The sequence below is a fragment of the Hemicordylus capensis genome, chromosome 6 (assembly GCF_027244095.1).
Source record: "Hemicordylus capensis ecotype Gifberg chromosome 6, rHemCap1.1.pri, whole genome shotgun sequence".
In the NCBI taxonomy this organism is placed as follows: domain Eukaryota; kingdom Metazoa; phylum Chordata; class Lepidosauria; order Squamata; family Cordylidae; genus Hemicordylus; species Hemicordylus capensis.
Window position 1 is genome coordinate 9648853 of NC_069662.1, and position 23766 is coordinate 9672618.

Here is a 23766-nt window from a genome sequence, read left to right on the forward strand (position 1 = left end):
TGGGCCTTTCTCTGGATGTGGAGAAAGGCCCTCCCCGCAGACACCACTGAACTTATTCCACGGCACACAGCGGTGGTTTTTAATGAGAAAACGGCTCTCCCTTGCCGCTCCTCAAATTTTGCCACCATAGGCAAGTGCCTACTCTGCCTCTGCTTAAAGCTGCCACTGCATGTGGCCGCACCATAGATTTGTGTAAGGGCATTATAATATTAGCAATTTTTCCCCAACCCCTCCTAATGGTTCCTAGCATTTTGTTCTTTTAGATGCCAGGTTTTAGATGCCAACCTTTTTGTTCACTCAGGCCTTGTAAATTTTACATTTTCATCTGATTTTAACTGATTTTTTAAAAAATGTCTTTTAAATTGTTTTGTATTGTATGTTGTATTTCTTTCCCCTCCTTTTTTTTTGGTCTGTTATGATTTAATGTGTTGTGTGTTTTTCTCATGTTCATATTGGTCCAGGCGTTGCGAAGTTGTTGGTGGGGGGCATACGGACACACACACATACACACACACAATGCCAGGTGATCTCATAAGCCTACTGGAAAGTAGCCTAGAAACTACCAATAAAAATAGGAAATAAAATGTACACAGGTTATTCTAGAACTGGTCTCAAGCTAGAAACCTCCTCTGGCTGGCTTGCTGTCTCCGGCTGCGGGGCAAATAACAAGCATCCACCCCCGTTTAAGAACTCAGCAGGATTGATTTTAATGAAAATATGTTCAGGATGAGAGTGTTAATGTGAAATAATAAAATAAAATAGTATTTCTGTTTCAAAAATTTAATGTATGGGGCATGCACTTTGCCCCTTTTGTGACCCCCCCATTCCCCTCCCCCACCGCCTGCAGACAGGTCAAGTGGCGGTGGAATCTGATCAGCCTCTAGCAGAGCAGTTATACTAACAATCAATTTTACTGGCAGGGAAATTATTTGGCAATAACGTTAACAAAAGTATTTTGAGTTAGCCACGCCTCCATAGCGCTCTCCTTTCCCCCGCCCCCTAGGCGCGGCGCGTGTGACGTACACGGCAGAGGGGGCGTGGTCGAATCAAGGAGGAGCAAAAAGGGGCGGGGGCAAGGAGCGGTCATAGAAGTTGGAGTTCCTCTGCCCTAGAGCAGCTACCAGGAAGTGAGTTCCGTTTCCCTTTCCGGCTCGGCTTCTTGGGTTGGTCCGCGATGGAGTCGGTGCTCAGCGAAGTGGTGGCGTTGGACGATTTGCAGGTGAGTGGCGGCGCCCTTTCCTCGGGACGCCGGCGGCGGCCTCGCTTGCTCTTGCTTGGTTGGCTAAGTGGAGACTCCAGCTTCAGGGGTAGTGTACCTGTCTGAGCAGCCGCTGCTGACGCTAGACAAACAGAGCTGGGTGTGTTTGTGTGTGTGAATGCTTTTCCTGCGTGCTCTGCTTGTGAGTTTCTCTCAGCCCGCTCTTGGGAACAAAGCTCTGGACCCGATGGGCTCTGGCGGCCCGTTCCAGCCAGGCGCTTCTCCGGCTATGAAGCCCTCCCCGCTCCGCACGCCGACTTCTTCGCCTCGCCCTTGGGAGATGCTTCTTCCTGCATAATTAGAAAACGCTTCGCCTCACTTACACCCTGGCACTCCCCAAGTGGCTGTCTCTCTTCCCCCCTGCCTTAAAACTCCTTTAAATATATATATTATATCGCTGGAGAGTAATTTGCTCCCTCCTTAGAAAAGTCCCCACCCTATTCTTGACATTCAAACCGAAAGGGAATGAGGCCCGAATCGCTGCTCATGTGGCGATAAAGAAAAATAGACCTCCTCTATGTGGTCTGGAAAGAGGTAGGCCAGAGCAGTGACTCATGGCCAGTGCAGTGGACAGCCTCCTTTGTGTGGGTGGGTATTTTGACCTCACAGGAGCCTTTAATTAGTGTCTTATGACTCTTCTTTTGCAACGTGCAGTTTGGGAAATATTGCTGTAGAGATTCTCTGTGTGTGGGAGAGATCTTCTTCCTTCGAGAGACTTTCCTCATCTTACAAATGCTCTTGTCTTTTCTATAAGCTCTTGGTCAGAAAGAGAGAGAGCTTTAAAAAAAAAAAAAGCTGGAGGATCATTTTGAACATAAGAACAGCCCTGCTGGATCAGGCCCAAGGCCCATCTAGTCCAGCATCCTGTTTCACACAGTGGCCCACCAGATGCCACTGGAAGCCTACAGCAGGAGTTGAGGACATGCGCTCCCTCCTGTTACACCCCTGAAACTGGTACTCAGATTTTGAAGAAAGAATGTTTCAGAGATATAACGAAGCAGGCATCTCCCCCCTTCTCCCTACTCCAGAGTGATCCACTGGGTTATCCAGCTCCCGCTCCCACTGTCCTCTCATTTCCATTGGGTTCATAGTGCAGCCTTCAGGGGCTGAGCTGACTTTGCTGACCTCTGTTGAAGAGAAACCATTTTATCTTGGTGGATGCCCTAATTTCCTACCACTGCAGGCTCTCTTCTGTATTCTCTGCTGAGAAATCTTTGCATGCTTGCTATACAATTGCTGCATGTTGCAAAGGATTCTGGGGCACAGTTGGTCTAGTGCACTTGCCTGTTGAGCCTTGGGATCCTGCACAAACTTTGTGTCCTTGAACATGCCTGCTACTACCCTTTGGTTGCACTCTTTAGGGCAAGGGTTCTTAACCTTTTTGCAGCGATAGACTCCTCAGCTTCTCAAGTGTCCCCTGTGGACCCCTGCCCCATCATATTTTCATAACTTCAGTAAGATGAAATAAGTACCAGGATGGTTATTTTCACAACTTTATTCTGACTGACCAGAGTAAAACTTAGTGTAGCAAAGAACTTGCATCACAAAGCTCTGAGCCCTCTTCATATTGTTGTGAGCCGCTCAGAGAACAATCTGTTATGGGGTGGCTAGCAAATGAAGTTTGTCGTTTTGCTATTTACACAGTCTACCAGATGTTGTTGACTGGATTTGGTACTTTAATTATTGGGCCCTTTCCAAAGGTCTAAGATAACTAAAGAGAAATTAAAGTTATTGTCATAGTATTTGTGCTGTCCTGAGTAGTGTGGCTTCCTGTAGTGGATGTGGTGTTTTATTAATAGCCAGGGTGTCGAGATGGTGTTCAGGTTCTTTTGGTACTGCACCAACAACTATTGGCACCACTATTTTCATCAAGGAAAGAATGCACCATATTTGATTATAAATTATCTTGAGGAGCTACCTTTAAGACATTTGCTTAAAGGACGCCTATAGGGAAAGACTGAAAATGGCCTATGAGTTGAAAAGAAGAGCAGCGCAGTCCCTTATGATTGAATTGGGAGAAATGATCTTGTAGATGTATTAGAACGGTTTGTGAGTCAAGATTAGCATTTTTAATACGTGACTAGAAGATAGTAGGGGGCTGATGAAGATGCTGGAGCATTGGAGTAGTAATCCCCCATTGGCCTGTTCCTGTGAGGAGTTGGGGCATAATTTTGCATGTTAACTTGAAGCTGCCCCAGAAGAAATATGTGATGGTGTTGGTGTGAAAGTAAATGGCATAGGAACTAAATCCAATAGGGGGCACCAAATCACTTTTGATGACTTTAGCTAGAACCTCAATATGTTTGTTTGGGTGCCGGAACTTATTGAGATTCCTGTCTTAATATTTATGCTTGACATAGACTCTAGTCATTACTTTCTCTTAGATGTGACCTTTTTGGGATTTCCCAAGTGATGCTCTTATTGCAAGTTAGAGCCTTGCTTGGTACTGTGCATTGTGTTTACAACTGAGATGTTGACTATGTCCAGTGAAAGAAGTGGAATGCTTTTTCTAGTTCACTGGAAACACAGTTGTAGTGCAGGATTGAAGTTGGAACATGCATATGCCATATGTGTTAAATCACATTTCTAACCCTCAGAGATATCAATATAGTTTTTAAAATGTGCATGCCATGTCTTGGAAGACTATGCATGAGTGACCTAAACAAGCAAAAGGTCCCCAGTTTAATTCTGGTATCTCCAGTTAGGGCTGGGGAAGATCCACTTCTGAAATCCTGAGGAGTTGCTGCCAGTTTCAGTTCTACCTTGGGCTATTGAGGGAATGGTGGGAGCTGGGACCCCTTGTGTAGATGGAGCAAAAGTTTGGCTTGGTAGAAGGGAGCTTCATATGTTCCATGACTTGATTATGTCAGTAGATAGAATGACTTAAATCTCACAAAAGGGGGGTGCTTTAAATCAAATTCTTCACATTTCTGAAGAATTCATACTAACTGTTTGCTATCGTGAAAACATATTTATTTGCAGCTAAACTGAGTCTTTGTATTCTGGAAGGAAATCCCAAATCTTTTGTTATAGAGCCCCGTATCTCTCGTCCAATAAAATCTCGCTACTTGGATGAGCCATTGTGGAATTAAGGATTTCTGCTTGGCTCCTGCACTGTACATGCATGACACTCCAAGATTAGTTACTTGAAGACATAAAGATTCAGAATTCTTCCAGAAGCAAGGACTGGACAGAACAGGGTTTCTCGGTGACATGGAAAACATACATCCTGGACATACGTTTGTCAGTCTAAATATTTACAATTAGAACAGTAGTTCAGTATTGTGGTGAAATAGGAGTTTTCCTTGATCTAGAACTAGAAAATATTTGTATTCATGTTTGTGGTTAGGTAGTTCAATTAAAGGGAAGAAATGTTTGGCTTATAGGGATAGTTGCAGGGTGTGGCAGTTCCAAAAAACCCAAGGAAATTTGATGGCCCATGATGTCCTACTGGCCTACAAAACCATAACTCTGGAAACTCAATTTGGCTAGGTCCTCCATGCTCCAATTCGCTACTCCCTTTGGGTGGTAGCAACAACAGAAATGGGGGATTAGTGCTACAGCAGTGTTGAACAAGAATTTTATAACATGTATCCCCAAGCATACGGTGAGTGCTGTTACCAGAGTAAGTTTGCCTGTGAGAGTAGTGAGACAGGAAGACTCGAGTTCAAATCTCCTTTCTACCATGAACTAAGATGATGGTTATCGAGAAAGCCCTCTTTCTCTCACCCCCATTGCCACTCCTCTGTATTATGGGGATAACCCTGAGTTAATTTAGAGTGTTTATTTCAGGGTAACAAAAAGCTGTATGTTGGTCACAGAGGAGAAGAGTAACTGTAGATGCACTTGCTGTGGATATCCTGCACTGCGCAGGAAGCGGGCAGGCATGACCTTCAAATCCCTTCCATCATTCTGATGGATGGCACTTTGGTGGTCCTCCTCACAGCAATCCAATTGCTTGTGTAGTTCTGGAGGTTTTGCATTGAATGTAGTCGAGGCAGCAAAAGCCCCTGCTAACTTGGCAAAGAGGTGCCTTTTAGTGTGGTGATTCTCTTTATTTAGCAGGGGGAGAGTAACTGGCCCTATCCACCCCCAGCACAGTATCTCCAGTGACTGTTGCTGGTGTCTATCTGATGTTTCTTTTTAGAATGTGAGCCCTTTGGGGACAGGGAGCCATCTTATTTGTTGTTTCTCTGTGTAAACCGCCCTGAGCCATTTTTGGAAGGGCGGTATAGAAATCAAATAAATAAATAAAATAACAGCAGCATGGTGATTGTCCACTGGGGGCTCCATATGCAGCTTGGAGGAGAGAGCTGTGACAGTTCAGTTGGAGTGAAACTGGTACTGGTTGGACGGTGTGGTGTTTGTCGTTTTGTGTAAAGAAGAGAAGTGTTACACTTGAATATTTTATCCTAGGTGGCCTCTTTTACTGTCAATTCCCACATGAAGACAGAAGGATTATTGTGTGCCAAGATGCTAGAGGGACCCCTCTGGGAAGCTTGGGGTATTGGGGTGTGTGCTGAAAGTTTCCCCCAAGTGATGCTGGCGGGCTGATCATCTGGATACAAACGTCTCAAAACCTCATGGTGAGGTGTCACAAGGACAGTTCATGATCTACCATGTCACTTACGTTTGACCTCCAGAGATAATTTTTTGCCCCTAGTTCGCTCATTGACACTGACAGTCAGGCCTAACTTAATCCATAGCTCCCCATTAAACGTTTCCATTTCGAGGAAGTTTGAGTGCAGAGCTTTAGTGTTTATGTTTCACTTTGATATCATTCTAAAATACTCTAGGTTCACCGAATAACTTCTAAACTCATAATAAAATAAAATATATTTATGAAATAAAATGAGTTAAACATAATTCATTTTGAAATAAAAAGCATGCATTAAAATATGTGCTATATGTCTGCTTTTCTGGGAACATGGCAGAGGGCCAAGGACTTCAGCCGGACAACAGAACCTGGCAGGAAGTGGAACTGGACTTCAGCATGGCCCAGGGTCATTCACGATCCATCCTGGCCTGTGTAAACTGCCTCCATGGAAAGTGCTTGTAGGTGAACTGAAGTGATATGAGGACTCTGCCAGGAGGGGGCACTGTTCTGCAACTGCTCATTCACTCATGCAAGCCACTTGATTTTGCATGTGCGAACACTCCCCAAGTCAGTGTCTGCTGCAGCACCCCTGGAGGGCTGTTTCAGGCAAAAGTGGGGGAGGTGGTGAATAAGAATCACTGTTTTAGAACTTGTATTTCTTGGATTTCAATTCTAGAATCCTGAAAAAAGACCTGGATGGAAGAAAATACTGAATGTAATGCAGATACAATAAAGCCTACACTTGAGATCTCTTAAGACTGAGGCCTGGACAGCCCATGCACTATAGTGGGATGATAGACTGCTGAGGTGGTGGAATAGACCAACTGTGCCATTTCTGGATGTTGCCCATTTAATGAGAACTTTCTGCAAGCAGAGAGGTGGGGGGGAGAGTTAACATTTCTAAAACTTCTACTTGGCTAGTTGAAAAACTAATAGATTCAGTAAGGAGGGGTTAATATAATGAAGATGTTTTAAAAAACAACAACAACACTGTATAACTAGATCAAATAACAAGCTAACTCAGATCACAATCTGTTTAGAGTATGAGGAAACTTGTAGCATCCCTTACCAAAATTGGCAAGTCTTATGCAAATGTGGGGAAAATGTCCCAATTCAACCCCCCCCCCCCGAAAACGCACATTTTTGTCTGCAGGTAGAAAGCTAGCACTTGAGGTGGAGAAGACTCAGCCCACTCACGGATGTTCTAGATTTCTGTTTGACGGGAGTCTCTTTAATGCAAGAGACTATTCGAAACTACCTATCCGCAGTCTGAAGTCAGATGATCCATTCCAGCTCTTCATTTATGTATAGGGCCAGGTCTGAAACATGGTCATCTTTCAGAAACATTGACCTACCTCCAAATGAAGAATGGGGTGCGTGGAATGCGTCTTTGCACATATGGAGGGGAGGAGTGAATTTTGGCAGTTCCCTTCCCCTTTTCTTGGCAGCTGCTTGTGCCTCCTAAGAATCGCACAACCTTCAGGGATGTATTTTGAGGGAGGTATAGGTAAAGTGTGCTGACAAGTCGGTGTTGACTCCTGGTGACCATAGAGCCATATGGTTTTCTTGGTAGAATATAGGAGGGGTTTACCATGGCTATCTCCTGCACAGTATGAGATTATGCCTTTCAGCATCTTTCCTATATCGCTGCTGCCCGATATAGGTGTGGCTGTTGAGGGACTGGGGATCACCAAAAATCACCCTTCCCCTCTGTGCATGCATGGATATATTTTCTATGTGCAACACTTAGTTTGTCGGTCACTGAATCAAAGGCTGCTCTTCTAGGTAAAAAGAGAAAACTGTAATTGGAAATATTTCTTGTTTCCAAAGTGATTCATTATGAATGCCACTAGAAGTATTTGTGTTTGTGGACCCAGGGACTCACCAGTCATTACAGTTGCTAGGATCCAGGATATGTGGTTGTCTTATCTCATCAAGATCATCCACCGGGCCTGCATGGAATATCCAGCACTCTGGTTTTATGCTTCCTGACTACCTGAGCTCTGCAGTAATTGAATTCTGAACTGGGGGAGCTTGACTTTAAATCCATGGCTTATATTGATTTCTCTTCCCTTGGAGGCTCAGATCAATGATTTACACTGCCATGATTAAATCTGTGCCCTCTGACTGGCCTGGGATCAATCACCACACCTTGAAGTGAATGTCCAGCTGATGCTCCCACTGGGCACCCATCCCTGTGGTCTTTGGGCTGGCAACCGGGCAGGTGGGTTTGGCCCAGTGGGTTGCAAACCTGACCCCTGATGAGGGCTAAATCCAGCTTCTCGGTTGCCAGCCTCTTTCAGGATTTGCCTGAGCCCTTGTCTTAGCATCGCGTAGGTATTTCCAGGCTTTTAGCTGTGTTGCAATCGGAGTGTTGTTTAAACAGCTCTGTTTCCTTGAAACTGAAATGAAAAGGGCGCTTTATGTCCGATGACGTCTCCTCCTTTAGAAGCTGTTTTTAGTCAATGTGAGTTTTCAGACAGGCATGTTGACGTCTCATCCACTTGGACAGCTCCTTGGCTGGCCTTGGCCAACCTGGTGACCCTCTTGAGAAACTCACCCCCTTTGCTTAAAGGTCACCTTACTCTCGTCATCGTCATCATCAGTGAAACTCTCCTCCAAGATCACTTCCCAGCCCTTGATTAAGCAGGACGCAAACACCCATTTTCCCCAGCATTGGCGGGGGGCGAGAGGTTCATGTACACCCAGAGCCAAGAGTCCCCTCTGACCCTCCAGGGCCATAACAATAACAACCCAGTTGCCCTGTGCATCAATTTGTGTGGCTCGCCCAGATCTCCCTGTCAACAGGAGACAAAAGAGCAGTGTTTGGTTTCTGACAGCCCAGTCCCAGATCACAGAAGTGCTGGTCATGCTCTTGATGCCGTTGGCTCTTGCATAACATGCTTCATAAAAGATCCGGCTGGAAAGCCTGTTCCTGTTGGAGCTGTCTCCCATCTGGGAATCGTGTCACTGGGTGTTCCCCTTCTTAAAAAAAGAGACCCCAAATCTGTGCTTGGACAGTCAGAGAGGAGCTGAGTTCTCTGATTTCGTCAATCATGCATGTGCACCTAATTTATCTCACATAATTTGATTTTGACTCTTTACTGCTGTATAACCTACTTCTGGTTTTGCTAGTTACAGCAGGTGATGCTAATATAGATAAGGAATTCATGTGGTGATCAGCCAGCCAGCTGCCCGAGGTCAGGCTTATATCTTAAAATCCTCAACTCAGATACCCTTGACCGTGCCACATATTCTTAAATATAGACCCTGTTCTGGAACACTGGAGTCCGATTGCCCATAGAATCCCACTCCCTGCCCAAACACGGAGATTGTCATTGGAGCCTCTGCCCTGCGCACCTTGGCTGTCAGGAATTGCAGGTTGGGTACAAAGAGCAGGGCCTTTTCTGTTGTGGCGCCAAGATCAGGAAGGGCCTTCCCAAAACAATACGGCTTGACTCCACCTCTGCTCGCCTTTTGGTGGGCAGTGAAAGTGTGTCTATTCCTGTGTGAGGATGGCTTTTAATGGACAGATACTTTGCAATGTTGCTGCGGAGAGTGACTGTAATTGGTATGAATTTTTTTAATTGGTGGTGGTTGTAGAGAGAGCAGGCCTGCTCAACATAGGCACCCCAGGTGTGCTTGAACTACAACTCCCATAATCCCCAGTCACAGTGACCAGTACCCAGGGATTATGGGAATTGTAGGCCAACATCTGCAGGAGGGCCAAAGTTGAGCAGCCCTGAGTGTGTGTGAGTGAGAAACATTTAAGATGCTTTGGGTGCTGTGTTCTAATTTTTTTCATCTGCGTGCAGAATGCATTTTGTTCTGGGCGGCAGTATCAAGACAATGTGTGCACACACATTCAGAGTGGGACTGCCCTGATTCTATCTGAGCGGCATCTAAAATTAACTGAGCGGGCATAAAAAAGCCTTAGAGGGAACACTGTTTGAGTATTGTTTAAATTGGACCCGGGATATGCATGTTCAGCACTAATATGCCATCAGTTAAAGTAATGTGTGCCGTCGAGTCAGTGTCAACTCCTGGTGCCCACAGAGCCCTGTGGTTGTCTTTGTTAGAATACAGGAAGAGTTTACCATTGCCTCCTCCCACGCAGTATGAAATGATGCCTTTCAGCATCTTCCTATATCGCTGCTGCCCCATATAGGTGTTTCCCATAGTCTGGAAAACATACCAGTGGGGATTCGAACCGGCAACCTCTGGCTTGCTAGTCAAGTCATTTCCCACTGCGTAATTTGGTGGCTATATGCCATCAGTTGCTTTTACCCTTTGCAGTTCTTTGTTCAGTCTATGCCATCTGATTCCAGAGTTCAGTTTTATTTATCTTTGCATTTATATCCTGCTCTTCTTCCAAGGAGCCCAGAGCAGTATATCTGGTTGTTTAACCTCACAACAACCCTATGAGGTAGGTCAGGCTGAGAGAGAAGTAACTGGTCCGGGGTCACCCAAGGAGTTCCATGGCTGAATGGGGATTTGAATGTAGGTCTTCCCGGTCCTTGGCCAACGCCATGCCACATAGTTGGAGCAGAAGCTGTTGGGTCTTCTAGGCCTTTCCTTCTGTTTGCAGAGCCAGCGTGCACACAGCAATTCTGGAATCCGTATCTCCTTTATTCTCTTCTCTCCCCCTGCCCCTAGTAATATTCTGTTTGAGCTCAGATGGAAGCAGGTTCCGCTTTGGCCTTCCAGCTGAAAGCCATGTTGGTTCTCTTTGTGTAGACCTGCCCTTCTCTTGTTGGGCTATCCACATAATCCCTAAACTAGGATTGTCCTCTCTTTCTAGTGGGGGTCCTGCAGCTTAAACTCGAGGCAGAAATCCAACAGGCAAAGTTTTTTCTTTCTTTCCTGGTGCCGGATCTGCAACCAGGCGAAAGCCTGACCTGCTGAACGCAGCTCCCATAAAAGCTTTCTTGGGGTGGCAGCAAAACGTTGGCACACTAGCAGAGGTGTCGATGCCAGCTGGAACCTCTCCGTGAATGGCGGTGGGCATGCTGGTGCCAAAGAATGTGGAGAGTCCCCCACCCACCCACCAACTTGCATTTCTTTTTATCCTTATGGTAACCTTAGGAGAAAAACTCCCAAGTGGGGGAGAGGATCTAAAGATCCTCAAAGGTCTTTGGAAGGAGGGGAGTTGGTACTGGGTTGAAGAACTGCTTCTGCTGTGGTCTCCTTGTCTGGCCCTGAGCAAGCGACATGTCTTCTGCTCCCCCCTCTGTGAAATGGGAAGAATAGGAAGCAAAATCCTTGGCGGGGCTAAAGGCTTTGGAAAAATGGAGATGGTGGCAGGAAAGCAACAGCATCAATTTTCCTCCCCCCCCCCACCAGTCTAGATAGATTTAAAAAGGGATTGGACACATCCATGGAGGATCCGGCTGTCAGTGGCTGCTAGCCTGGATACCTGTCTGTTTCCACCTGGATCAGTGTTGGCATGTCTCTGAACACCAGGTGCTAGGAAACGCCAATAGGAGGTGGGGGTGCCCCACTTGTGGGCTCCCCAGATGCACCTGGTTGGCCACTGAGCGAAGCAGGAGGCTGGGCTGGGTGAGCTTGGGCCTGATCCAGCAGGGCGCTTCACCCCGCCCTGCTCACAGTTTCAGTCCATGGGGTTCAGACACCGCCGCCGCCCCCCTGCCCTGCACACAGAGGCCCGAGAGAGACTGCACGACTTGCCCGTGGGGTAAATGGCTGATCTCTCGCAGCCTCCCACCCTAGCCTCTGCCCGGTGATCTCTGTGCTCTTTCTTCTTCTGGGGTTGGGGCTGGTTTGGGTGGTCCCCACTGGCCTGTGATGGATGGATGGATGTTCCAGAGGCCCCTCAAACTGTGCAGGGGCAGAAGGGGGGGGACTGGTCGGTGTGGCTGTCTCTGTGTGGTGCTCACTGCAGCTCCCTCCCTCCCTCTTTTCTTTTATGTTCCCCCTGCCCCCCATAGAGATTTGAGAAGAAGTACAATGCCGAGCTGAGTGCAGGCAGCGTTTCCAAAGGGACCACGTTCGAGTACGCCTGGTGCCTGGTCCGCAGCAAATACAGCGAGGACATCAAGAGGGGAGTTGTGCTCCTGGAAGGTGAGCAGCCAAGCCAGAGGTCATTTTGGGCTCGCGGGTGATCGGAGTTGGAGGTCCACGTCATCTGGGGGAGCCAGGGTGGGCGTTCCCTGCACTAAGCCGCCTCCTGGGTTGGCTCTGTGAAGCAGCCAGGTGGCTGATCGCTTCCAGCTGGCAGTGAAACCGTTGTCCAGGCACTGGGAATAAAATGTATCATGTTAAATGGGGCTGGGCCATTCTGCCCCCCCCCCCCCAGGACAGGGTTGCAACTGAAGGACCAGAGGGGAACCTTGGTGGGGAAAGCGAAGGGCGGGGATTGGGGGGAATGACTGCCCTAGCCCAGCACACTGTCTTCCTTATTGGCGGGGGTGGCTGTCCTGAAGCTCTCTGGCTGTTGGTGGACTACAACTCCCATCACCCCCTGCTGCAGTGCCCGGCGGCAGGGGCTGATGGGAGTTGTAGTCTGGCGGCGGCTGGAGAGCCTCCGGTCAGCCAGCCCTGTACATTGGTCTCCAAGAGCTTGTGGAACTTTCCTTCCCCTGAAGCTGAGCAAGGGGCTCTCCTACGAATCGGTCCGAAGGCCCACCTGAGCCCCCATTCCCCTTCCTGCAGTGGCCACCCAGATGCTTCTGGGAAGCCCCCAAGCACGGCTTGAAGGCAGCGGCCCTCCCGCGGCTGGTATCTGGTGGCATGCTGCCTCCGGAGAGGGAGGCTCTTATCTCCTCCTCACCTTTGGCTTGCCAAAGTCCAAGAGCGATGAGGAGGCTATTTGGCATCTGGCTGTCGGGCATCAGGGTGGGGTTGCGCAAGCTGTGAGTTGGCATCTGCATTTTTAAAAAATTGGCTTCGTGGCCTGTTGCGGGTGGGTAAGGGAGAGATCCATAGACCACATACCCTGCTCAAAAGAGATTTTCTTCTCAAGTAAAATTCCTTCTCTTCCCCCCCTTAGATCTGTTGCCTAAAGGGAGCAAAGAAGAGCAGCGGGACTATGTCTTCTACCTCGGGGTGGCCAATTACCGGCTGAAGGTGAGCTTGCTGGTGGCCTCCACTTCCTGCCTTCCCTTTTGGTTGGCAGTGAAATGATTGGCCAGTGGACTTGACCGTAGGAGGAACATGTGGGGGAGGGTGGAATAGGGGAGACATCCTTTCTCCTCCTCCCCACTCGTAACCCTTGACACGTCCTCCTGCACATGGACCGCTCTCACGATCATAAGCCGCTCTTCCTCCCGTGCGCCCCCCCCCCCGCCCACAAGGGTTCTGACGTTGCCTGGGGCGTCTAATTGCCGATTGCACCCACATAGATGTCTCCACAGCATGGCCAACGCAGGTCTTGATCGGATGTCCTGAGTTTGCCGAGAGACGGGCGTAGCAAGGTTGGAGTGGGCCCAGAGAGAAGATTTTAAAATACCTCCCCCTCGCCTCACTGAAGCTCAGCTCATGAAGCAAAGAAATCTTAAACGAGGCTGAATAGTGGTCGCAAAAAGCAGAGTGTAAAGGTTTTGTAAATTGTGGACAATGCAAGTCATGTAATGGTACGAGAGAAAGACGTGCTGTTCTGGTAGCTCCAGGTCTTAACACTCCCATCAATTTCGGAGGATGAATACAACTGAAGGAAGCCCGTGCGGGTGTGCGGCTGGGGGAGTCAGTCATTTGACTTGCCTCTGGGGGGGCCCCCAAGGCAGTGGGCCCCCAGACAACTGTCTCCCCTTGCCCTATTATAGCTACGCCCCTGCCGAGAGAGCTGGAGGAAAGGCACCAAAGCACAAACAATGGAAGCGACTATCACGGGTGTGCTGAAAACATTAGTTGTTGAAAAAGCCCAACTATGCTCAGAGACGATGACTCTTCAGGGGTGCAGGACCTTGTGGGAACCACGGAAGCAGGCCACCTTTTTGCAGGCCGATGGCCTCTACCTGGCAAAAGAGCAACCATCTACGTGGCCTGTCTAAAACAGCCCAAGTAGATTTTGATCTAGTCTTAGTTTTCAGTCATGGGAGCAGCTTCGGAGTTGCCAAGGAGGAAGTTTGGACTTTCCAAGGGATTCAGGATGGCAGCAGTAGGCAATGTTGTGCTAATCATCTTCTCCCCACCCCAAACTGGCCAGAAACCAAGGATGTGCAATGGCTTGAGTTTCGGAAGTAAACAAAAAGTGTGTTTGTTTAGGCTAGCGATCAGTGGGATACTTGAGTTTCAGAAGTCAACCAAAAATAACATGTATGTTTGTGTAGACAAGCAGCCGGCAGGATGCACTAGCTATCTTCACAAATCTGAAGGGCTGTCGTGCATAGGAGGAGACTTGTTCTCCACTCTTGAGGGCGGGACTCAAACTGACGGGTTGCAGTTACAAGGAAGCAGACTTACATGAGCCATTTGGAGGGATTACCTAACAGTAAGAGGGCTGGACGGTGGAACAGCCTGCCTCATGCTCTGGGAGGCTCTCCTTCATGAGAGCTTTTGAACAGAGGCTGGACAGCCATCTGACAGGGATGCTATAGTAGTTTCCTGCACCAAGCAGGAGGTTGGATTAGATGACCTCCAGGGTCCCCTCCAGCTCTAAACCGCAGATACTGACTGTATTTGTCCAAACATAAGACAACTCTGAATCTTAAGACAAGCCCCTAAAAACAATAGGTTAGATATGGTTTATACCCTTCATTACTCCAAAAGAGAGCCCTAGATTTAAGAAGACCCACTGATATTCTTTCACCAAAGAACTTGCGGGGGCCTAGGCCTGGATTCGTGAAAATACTGTGTGTGGTCTGTGAAAATACTGGTGTGTGGACCCCTGAAGACCAACATAAGAACAGCCCTGCTGGATCAGGCCCAAGGCCCATCTAGTCCAGCCTCCTGTCTCACACAGTGGCCCACCAGATGCCCATGAGAAGGCCACAGGCAAGAAGTGGATGAGAGCACGCCCTCCCACCTGCTGTTGCTTCCCTGCAACTGGTATTGAGAGGCATCTTGTCTCTGTGGTTGGAGGTGGCCTATAGCCACCAGACTAGTAGCCACTGATAGACCTGTTCTCCACGAATTTTTCTGAGCCCCTTTTTAAAGCTGTCCAATCTAGTGGCCATCACCACATCCTGTGGCAGGGAATTCCATAGATTAATTATGCATGGTATGAAAAAGTACTTCTTTTTGTTGGTCTCAAATTTCTTGGCAATAGGTTTCATGGGATGACTCCTGGTTCTAATTTATGAGAGAGAGAGAAATTCTTCTCTATCAACTGTGTCCACACCATGCATGATTTTATAGACCCCTATCATGTCCTCCCTCGGTCACCACTTTTATAAACTAAAAAGCCCCAGATGCTGTAGCCGTGCTCTAGGCCCCCGATCCTCTTGATTGCCCTCTTCACCTCTTCCTGTTCTACAAGGTCCTCCTTAAGATATGGTGACTAGAACTGTACACAGTACTCCAAACGGGGCCACACCATAGTTTAGTATAAAGGAATTATAATATCCAGTGTGGTGTAGTGGTTAGAGTGCTGGACTAGGACCGAGGAGGCCAGAGTTCAGATCCCCATTCAGCCATGAGACTTGCTGGGTGACTCTGGGCCAGTCACTTCTCTCTCAGCCTAACCTACTTCACAGGGTGGTTGTGAGGAGAAACTCAAGTATGTAGTACACTGCTCTGGGCTCCTTGGAGGAAGAGTGGGAGATAAAATGTAAGTAAGTAAATAAAATAAAAAGATGATTCCAAGCATGGAACCGGCCGCCTTCCAGATGATTCCAAGCATGGAACTGGCCGCCTTCACAGCTGCCGCACATTGAGTTGACACCTTCAATTTGCTGTCCAGAGGGATCTTGCACATCTCGAGGTTGTGTGTGTGAGATGCGGCCATTTTCTCCACACCCCCAGCTGTGTGAAGAAGGAGCCGTTCCTTGGGTCGGGGCGAAAGTCCTGCACCTCACATTTCTTGGCTGTCCCTTATCTCTGGCAGCTAATCCCGACTTCATAAACCTTGTAGAAACTGGGGTGGTGCCTGGACGTATCGGTCGTAGACAGGCCTGTTATCTGCACTTTATGGACTACGAGACCTGCACATCATAACTTTTCCGTTGTGGGGTGTGGAGATGGAAAAGCAGATAAGGACTTTGATCTCTTTGTCTCATGGGGGCTGGTGGACAGAATGAAGAGTGGGGGGGGTGGATTGGGGGGCGTATGGCAAGCCGTGTTTGCTGCTAGAGGGTGAATTATTTCACCTTTTTAATAGTGCCGTTTGGCTGTGTGAGGTTCCATTTCAAACCTTGCCCAACTCAAGGCGTACTGGGCCAAGTCGCTATCCCCCAGTTTCACCGGAAATGTTCCCAAAGTGATGGGTCGGCCCTGTTACGTAAGTGCTTGTCTGGTTGCCCGGGTTAAGTCATCTTTCTCCAGCCAGCATTCCTATCCCCTCTGCCACAGTGACTGACCTGGGTGAAATTCTTGGCTTCCTTCTTAGCATGGTCTCCCTTGGTTGGGCTGGAAGGGAGAAGGGGAGGTCCTCATGCCTGGCCACCTTTACCAAGGGAGGTGCCCCTAAATGGGATCTCTGGGGCGACACTTTGCCAGTGACCATTCTCCCCTTACAGAGGAATCTCTCTCTTCCGTAAGAATGTCTAGGCCAAAAGTCCAACTGGTCTAGCTGTCTTTCCTGGACAGAGGCCCCTGCAAAACTTAAAAATGTTTCCTCTTTGTATCCTGGTACTCTGAACATGGCGATCCTGTTTGGTTCGCATCTCTAAAAGCCACTGTCTCACCCATTTCCCATGAACTTGACTAACTCGCTTGAAATCCACCTTTCGGTAGTAGCTGTCGCTGCATAGGGTTAAAAGGTAAAGTGTGCCGTCAAGTCGATTTCGACTCTTGGTGCCCACAGAGCCCTGTGGATTTTCCTTGGTGGAATACAGGAGGGGTTGCCCATTGCCTCCTCCCATGCAGTATGAGATGATGCCTTTCAGCATCTTCCTATATTGCTGCTGCCCAATATAGGTGTTTAAACAAAGCATTTCTTTCAGTAGCAGCTCATCCTGAAGAGCGGGGGGCATTAAAGGTTGCTCCTCTCTGCAGGCAGCCTGGCTCTCTGGCAAGAGAGACGTGATCCTTAGTGCCCTCCCTTCCTTATTATGTCCACCCTGGTTTGCATACGAATGGGAGACTTGATGTGTGAGCACTCAAGATATTCCCCTTGGGGGATGGAGCTGATTTGGGAAGAGCATCTAGGTTCCACGTTTTCCCCCTGGCAGCATCTCCAAGATAGGGCTGAGAGAGATTCCTGCCTGCAATCTTGGAGAAGCCGCTGCCAGTCTGTGAAGGCAGTACTGAGCTAGATGGACCTATGGTCCGACTCGGTATATGGCAGCTTCCTATGTTCCTATGTAAAGCATCTCCTTAGCATGCTTGTCTTCAGTAGAGCTGACCTTGTGGTAGCAAGCATGACTTGACGCCTTAGCTAAGCAAGGTCTACCCTGGTTGCATATGAATGGGAGACTAGAAGTGTGATTACTGTAAGATCTTCCCCTCAGGGGATGGAGCCGCTTTGGGAACAGCAGAAGGTTCCAAGTTCCCTCCCTGGCAGCATCTCCAAGATAGGGCTGAGAGAGGTTCCTGCCTGCAACCTTGGAGGAGCTGCTGCCAGTCTGTGTAGGCAATCCTGAGCAAGATGGGACCAGAAGGTCTGACTCAGTAGAAGGCAGCTTCTTTGTGCTCCTGTGACTTCTTTGTTCTTACTTGACATACCCTTGATAACTTCACCGAGTGACTGAGCTCTAATCTTGTCATGCTCCATCTAGCCTGAGTTCGGTCTCTTTTGGGACTTGGAAAACCCAGTTGGCAGCACCTTTCTCTCATAAGGAAGTTTACGGACAACCCGAATTGCAAATGTTCTTCTAAATATGGGTGCCTTGCATCTTTCTCTGTGACAGGAGTATGAAAAGGCACTGAAGTATATCCGGGGACTGCTGAAGACAGAGCCCAACAACACCCAGGCTTTGGAGCTGGAGAAGCTCATCAAGAAGGCCATGCAAAAAGGTCAGTGCATGGAGCTCTTGAACATGAGTCCCCACGTGTTGCAGGACTACAACTCCCATCATCCTTGCAACAATGGGTGATAAGAGCTGTAGTCCAACAACATCTGGGGACCCAAAATTGAGAACCCCTGGGTTGGTGAGATGGGGTTCCTCTTGGTTCTTCCACTGTGGGGTTCTCTTCTGGTGGCATCTCCAAGATAGGGCTGGGAGAGACTCTTGCCTGCATCCTTGGAGAAGCTGCTGCCAGTCTGTGAAGACAATGCTGAGCTAGATAGATGAATGGTCTGACTCAGTATATGGAAGCTTCCTATGTAAGGCATCAGAATACCTGGCCATTGGTGTCCAGTGAGATCAAATCCTACCTAAAATATCTCCATTATTTCTCAGCAGGGCTGGGGAAAGTGTCCCAGGCATCAGCAAGGAACTCTGGGTGCCTAAAATGTCAGGACTTCATTTTAGGAAGTGCAGCTTGGTCTCCCTTGGGACTGAGCAGAGGATGATGGGCTTGGGAGTGTTCCTCAGTGCATCTTTCCACACCTAGGAAGCGGCTTCTGCTCCTATGAAAAAAGAGGAGGGCGGGGGAATGATCAGGTGGCTGCAGGGAATCCTTGGTCACCATGGCAACTTGGCGAGAGGCCTCATTCGACCCCCATCTGGCAGGGCGCAGTCCAAAGATCGCTCGATTCTTAACTCGTGCTCAAGGCGGGATACCTTTTGTTCTCTCCACAGATGGCCTTGTCGGCATGGCGATAGTCGGCGGGATGGCGCTGGGCGTGGCCGGCCTGGCCGGCCTCATCGGCTTGGCGGTCTCCAAGTCGAAATCCTAACTGGCCCCTTGGTTCTCGGCCGGGGCCCGCCTGACCGGCTGCTGAGAACTGAACGCTGCAGAGAAGCCGAAGGACCATTTGGAAAGAAAGAAAAAAAGCTCCCCTGAAAGCCACTAACCTGACTGATTCCTGGCTGCCCATCACACTTGGCGGGGGGCCCCAATGGCCGTTCAGCTCCGATAGAAGATTAGGGGGGGTCTCTTTGGGGGGGGGCTGGGGGGGAGGCAGAATGGATGAGCTCCAATAACCCAACTCTCACGCTGCGTAACCCAGGGTTGTACCCACCCCACACCCTGTTCTGTTTCTCATGGGTGGTTGCGTGCAGGTGACATTAATTCCCCCCACCTTGCTTGTGTTCACTGCTCAACGTCCGCAAGGACTTGGAAGGCCGTATTGCCTGCTGCTGGATAGCTGCGGGGTGGATTCTAGCTGCAGAGAGCCTGTCTCTGCTTCCTTGGCTTGTGTGTTTCACGGCTGCAACTGAATGCCAGGGAAGAGGGCCATGCTAAAGCTGCAGCCTACCTCCAACAGGGAGGGCTGCTTCGCTTCCCTGGCAGGCCGCAGTTCCTCTGTCCCGCGCATGAGCATGCCACCAGTGCCCCCTCCCCAAGTCCCCAAAGCACAAGCAACCGGTCTTCACAAGTACACGCCCTCTTGCGTGCTTACGGGACTCTCATCCCATCTCGGCCCTCTCTTCCCATCTCCCGCCTACGCTTAATGATGAGGGTTCTGGTTATTTCTGCCCCTTTCCTTTTTTGGCGCCAGAGGAGATGGTGAGCACACCGTGAATGCCACTTGCCTTGGCTTATAGTGGATCATGGTATGCTTGTGTGTGTGTGAGAGAGACTCGGGTCTGTAGGATATTCAGTGAAGGAGAAGAGAGTTTTTAGGCTGCTTTGTTGTAGTGCATCTGCTTCTGAGATGGTGGAGGGTTATTCTTGGAAAAACTCCCAAACTGGCCTGGGAGAGGGGAGCTTCTTGGCCAATAGATTGATGCTGTGATGAGTGTGGAGAGACTGCAAGATTAGAGACAATGGCAGTGCTTCTCTTTCTGGTATCTAACCTCCCTGCTCATCTAACAGGTGCTTTTCTATTGTTCCCTAGCCTCTGACTGGTGTGAGGCAGGAATGCAAATAAAAAGTTGAGATACAGACTTTGGCTGGCTTGGTCATGATTTCTGCCTCTTGGCGTGTCCTTAATGAGTCAGCTGGTGTCAGAATTGTCCTGTCGAGACCTTCCCGGCCAACACAATTATAGGGGTCCCATGAGAGGACAGGACATCTTCCATGAATGTCCTGGCACGTCCCTCAGTTGGAGAGCTGGTCTTGTGTGCTAGTAAGCATGGATTGTCCCCTTTGCTCAGCAGGGTCTGCCCTGGTTTGCATTTGAATGGGAGACCATGTGTGAGCACTGCAGGGTATTCCCTTTTGGGGATGGGGCCATTCTAGGAAGAGCACTTGCCTGCAGAAGGTTCCAAGTTCCCTCCCTGGCAGCATCTCCAAGATAGGACCGAGAGAGACTCCTGCCTGCGACCTTGGAGAAGCAGCTGCCAGTCTGTGTAGACAATACTGAGCAAGATGAACCAATGGTGTGATGCGGTATAAGGCAGCTTCTTATGAATAGCCCATCCCCAAGCAATAAAGGGATACAGAGTCAAATCTCCACTGGGCTATGGCCCATCCCCTAAGGGAATGTAGTCTCCCATCTGAATGTAAACCAAGGCAGACCTTGCTTAGCAAAAGGGGCAACTCATGCTTGCTACCACAAGACGAGCTCTCTGGAAGATGTTCCGTCTTCTTGCTATGTCCCTTTTTTCTAATTGTGTGAGCCAGCAAGGTGTCCAAACTGGCTCTTTATCTTCTGCTGGTGGTAACTCCACATTCCCAAGCACTTCCCGTGTCTCCCTCTAACCATGAAGCACCCACCACCTTCAATTTAACACTGTCCTTAGCAGCCAAACAGTACTGTATTTACTTGAATTCAAGACTAGGTTTTTGCCAAGTCCTTTGATATTAGACATTGGGAGGTTGCCTTAAATTGAGTCCCGTTCCTTTTGAGTAAATGTAGGTATTAACCTCTACCTTTTAAGGGTAAAGTTGAGTCGGTGTTGATTCCTGGCAACCACAGAGCCCTGTGGTTGTCTTTGGTAGAATACTGGAGGGCTTTACCAGTGCCATCTCCCATGCAGTAGGAGATGATGCCTTTCAGCATCTTCCTAGATCGCTGCCGCTGCCCAATATAGGTGTTTCTCTTCGTCTGGGAAACATACCAGCAACCTTTTGCTTCCTAAGCAAGTTACTTCCCCACTGCGCCATTCAGAGGAGTCTTCCATTTGGGTAAATACAGCACCTAATAGCTGTAAAATAGCCCATATTCATTTGCCAAAGCTGATCTTCAAGAGTGTGTGGACTGCTAGTTTTTCGTGGGGTGGGGGAAGAGTTGAAACTGGTGACTGTGTACGTGCACAAGTGCCCATATCCTGGAGAACTGTTTGGCCTAGTGAGTGCAGAGGCCTGTAAAATAGCCTTTGGACTTACACCAGAGATCCATTTTCCCCTCTTCTTTCTCCAGTTTCGCTGAGCTAGTGCAAGCAAAGCAGTTCCTGGTTCGGTGAGCTCTTCTTCTTTACTGTAGCATAACTTGGGTAGGGAAGAAAACTCAAACAGCCCTGTTGCATCAGGGTCTGTCAAGGTCATTGCTCTTCCTTAGCAAGACTCTAAACCGCAGCAACTCTCAAATATCTGGTGACTAAGGACCACGGGGCCTTGTGTAGTTGAGCCACTCTGCCTTCTGGCAGTACATGGAGCAGATTGGCTGGATTTAAAGCTCTTAAATGTCCCGCTTGGAAATTGACATTCTCCGCAAGCATGCATCTCTTAATTTATTGCTGACGGACAATGGTGTGTGGTTAGGGAGAAGGACCTTTGAGGGTGTTGTGGGGGGACCACAGGGTGTGTTCCCAAACTTAGTTTTTTGGGGGAAGCCTAGAACCTTTCCTATCAAAAACCACCCTAAAGATGCAGAGAGTGCACATGTTTTGCAGCTATGGAATGTCCCAGGTTCCCAAACGTGGTTCTTCTGGCAATCAGTCAACCAGGCACAGCCAATGATATTGGAAGTTTAGGGAGAAGAGGACAATGGAGCAAGGAAAACAAACACTTTCAGGGGATCTCAAGCTTAGGCCCCCAATGTTGGGCTACAACTCTCGTCATCCCTGGCCACAGTGGTCAAGGCCACTGGGGGTAATTGGAACTGCAGTCCAACATCATCTGGGAACTGGAGAACCCCCAAACTGTTCCGACAAGACCCTCTAAAACTACCTGACCTTCCTGCTGCCCATCTGTGCCCTATTCTCCCGCTTCCTTGCTAATGGCTCACATGAGATTTCAGATCAGTTGTTGCAGGTTGCATGTGTATTGGCTAAGACTAACAGTTTAAGAGTATGCAAGAAAATATAGACTTCATAAAACCTAGCCGTGTAATCCCAAACAGCCAGGTAGCCTTCTTGCACTACAGAATTATGCCTGTTGGACAGATTTTGGTTCGACACTCTCCCCACGCCAGGTTCTAGCAAGATCCTGTACTTCGATCAAGATTTAAGATCCCACACTTGACAAGTGTGCCTAAGCTTGCATTTGGTACAAAGTCCTAGTGATCAAAATGGGACTTGATTTCTGTGTAAAGATGTGCCTCGAAGGTTGCTTGGTCTTTCTGGTTGAGGGTGGTGGTGATGGGAACTGTAATCCAACTTCATCTGGAGACCCAAGGTTGGAGAACCCTTGATGTTCACAGCCTGGATCAGGCTGTGAACAGACACTCCTAACTTCAGTGCTCCCTGGAACTAGGAACTGTGCAGAAACACTCTGAAGAGCTGGTGCAGTAAACAGTGTTTGAGTAGGACTGGGGAAAATTGAATTGAATTCCTGTTTGGCCTTGAAGATCATGAAGTGATCTTGGCCTTCTCTCTCTGACTAGCATACCACACAGGCTTGTTGAGGATAAAATGGGTGTGGAGGAACCATGTAGGTTGCCCTGAGCTCCTTAGGAGGAGGATGGGAATGAAATTAAAGACCGCAAAAGCTTGTTTCTCCATGTGATGGGGAGTAAATGTACATGGTGTTTGCCAAAGACTAAATTTTATTTATTGAATTTATATACCACTAGCAAGCCAGAGGTTGCTGGTTCGAATCCCTGCTGGTGTGTTTCCCAGACTATGAGAAACACCTATAGCAGGCAGCAGTGATATAGGAAGGTGCTGAAAGGCATCATCTCATACTGTGCGGGAGGAGGCAATCGTCAACCCCTCTTCTGTTCTGCCAAAAAAATCCACATTGCTCTGGTTGCCAGGAGTCGACACCAACTCGACAGCACACTTTACTTTACAATACTGAAATCTCTAGGCGGTGTATAGTTACAACATAATATAAAACATTTAAAATTCATTAAAGATAAAAACCCATTAAAACTTAGAAGTTTGGTCTCAGTTGGAGGCCAGGGAAAAATAGGTATGTCTTCAGGGTCGTCCTAAAAATGAACAGAGAAGACAATGCTCTTATTTCAGCACAAGAGAGTTCCAAAGCCCTGGGGCAGCAGCAGAGAAGGCTTGTAACTTGAGAATTGACAGCACTGTTGAGCTCAGGTAACCAGAGGGCATATAGTAGGAGTACAGGATCATCCATGTAGGCTTAGTGCAGGATACAGGATGAAGATCATGGTAGATACGTGGTAGTCATGGCCGAGTGGTTAAGGCGATGGACTAGAAATCCATTGGGGTCTCCCGGCGCGGGTTCGAATCCTGATGACTACATCAAAACAATATTTTAGGAGAGGAGAGCTGGTCTGGTGGTAGCAAGCATGACTTGTCCCCCTTAGCTAAGCAGGGTCCACCCTGGTTGCAAATGAATGGGAGACTAGAAGTGAGAGCACTGTAAGATATTCACCTCAGGGGATGGAGCCGCTCTGGGAAGAGCAGAAGGTTCCAAGTTCCCTCCCTGGCAGCATCTCCAAGATTGG

General features: G+C 48.5%; 1 protein-coding gene and 1 non-coding gene across 2 annotated transcripts; both read left to right on the forward strand.

Annotated features, from left to right (window-relative positions):
* The first annotated feature begins 1061 nt into the window (after positions 1-1061).
* Positions 1062-19906, forward strand: FIS1 (fission, mitochondrial 1). Its single transcript, XM_053260292.1, has 5 exons — positions 1062-1219; positions 11804-11936; positions 12865-12941; positions 17822-17927; positions 18656-19906. Exons 1-5 carry the CDS (start codon positions 1175-1177, stop codon positions 18751-18753), a joined length of 459 nt encoding a protein of 152 aa, XP_053116267.1. The 5' UTR covers positions 1062-1174; the 3' UTR covers positions 18754-19906.
* A 3572-nt stretch (positions 19907-23478) lies between these two features.
* TRNAS-AGA (transfer RNA serine (anticodon AGA)) lies at positions 23479-23560 on the forward strand. The gene has a single exon. It is a non-coding gene; the product is annotated as a tRNA-Ser (tRNA).
* Positions 23561-23766: the final 206 nt, after the last annotated feature.

What these genes read in the sequence shown, in the direction of transcription:
- FIS1 (XM_053260292.1), top strand. Translation starts at nt 1,175, where the DNA reads ATGGAGTCGGTGCTCAGCGAAGTGGTGGCGTTGGACGATTTGCAG. An exon ending in GGGAGTTGTGCTCCTGGAAG is followed by an intron (nt 11,937 to 12,864) that starts GTGAGCAGCCAA and finishes TCCCCCCCTTAG; the next exon opens with ATCTGTTGCCTAAAGGGAGC. An exon ending in TGGCCAATTACCGGCTGAAG is followed by an intron (nt 12,942 to 17,821) that starts GTGAGCTTGCTG and finishes TCTCTGTGACAG; the next exon opens with GAGTATGAAAAGGCACTGAA.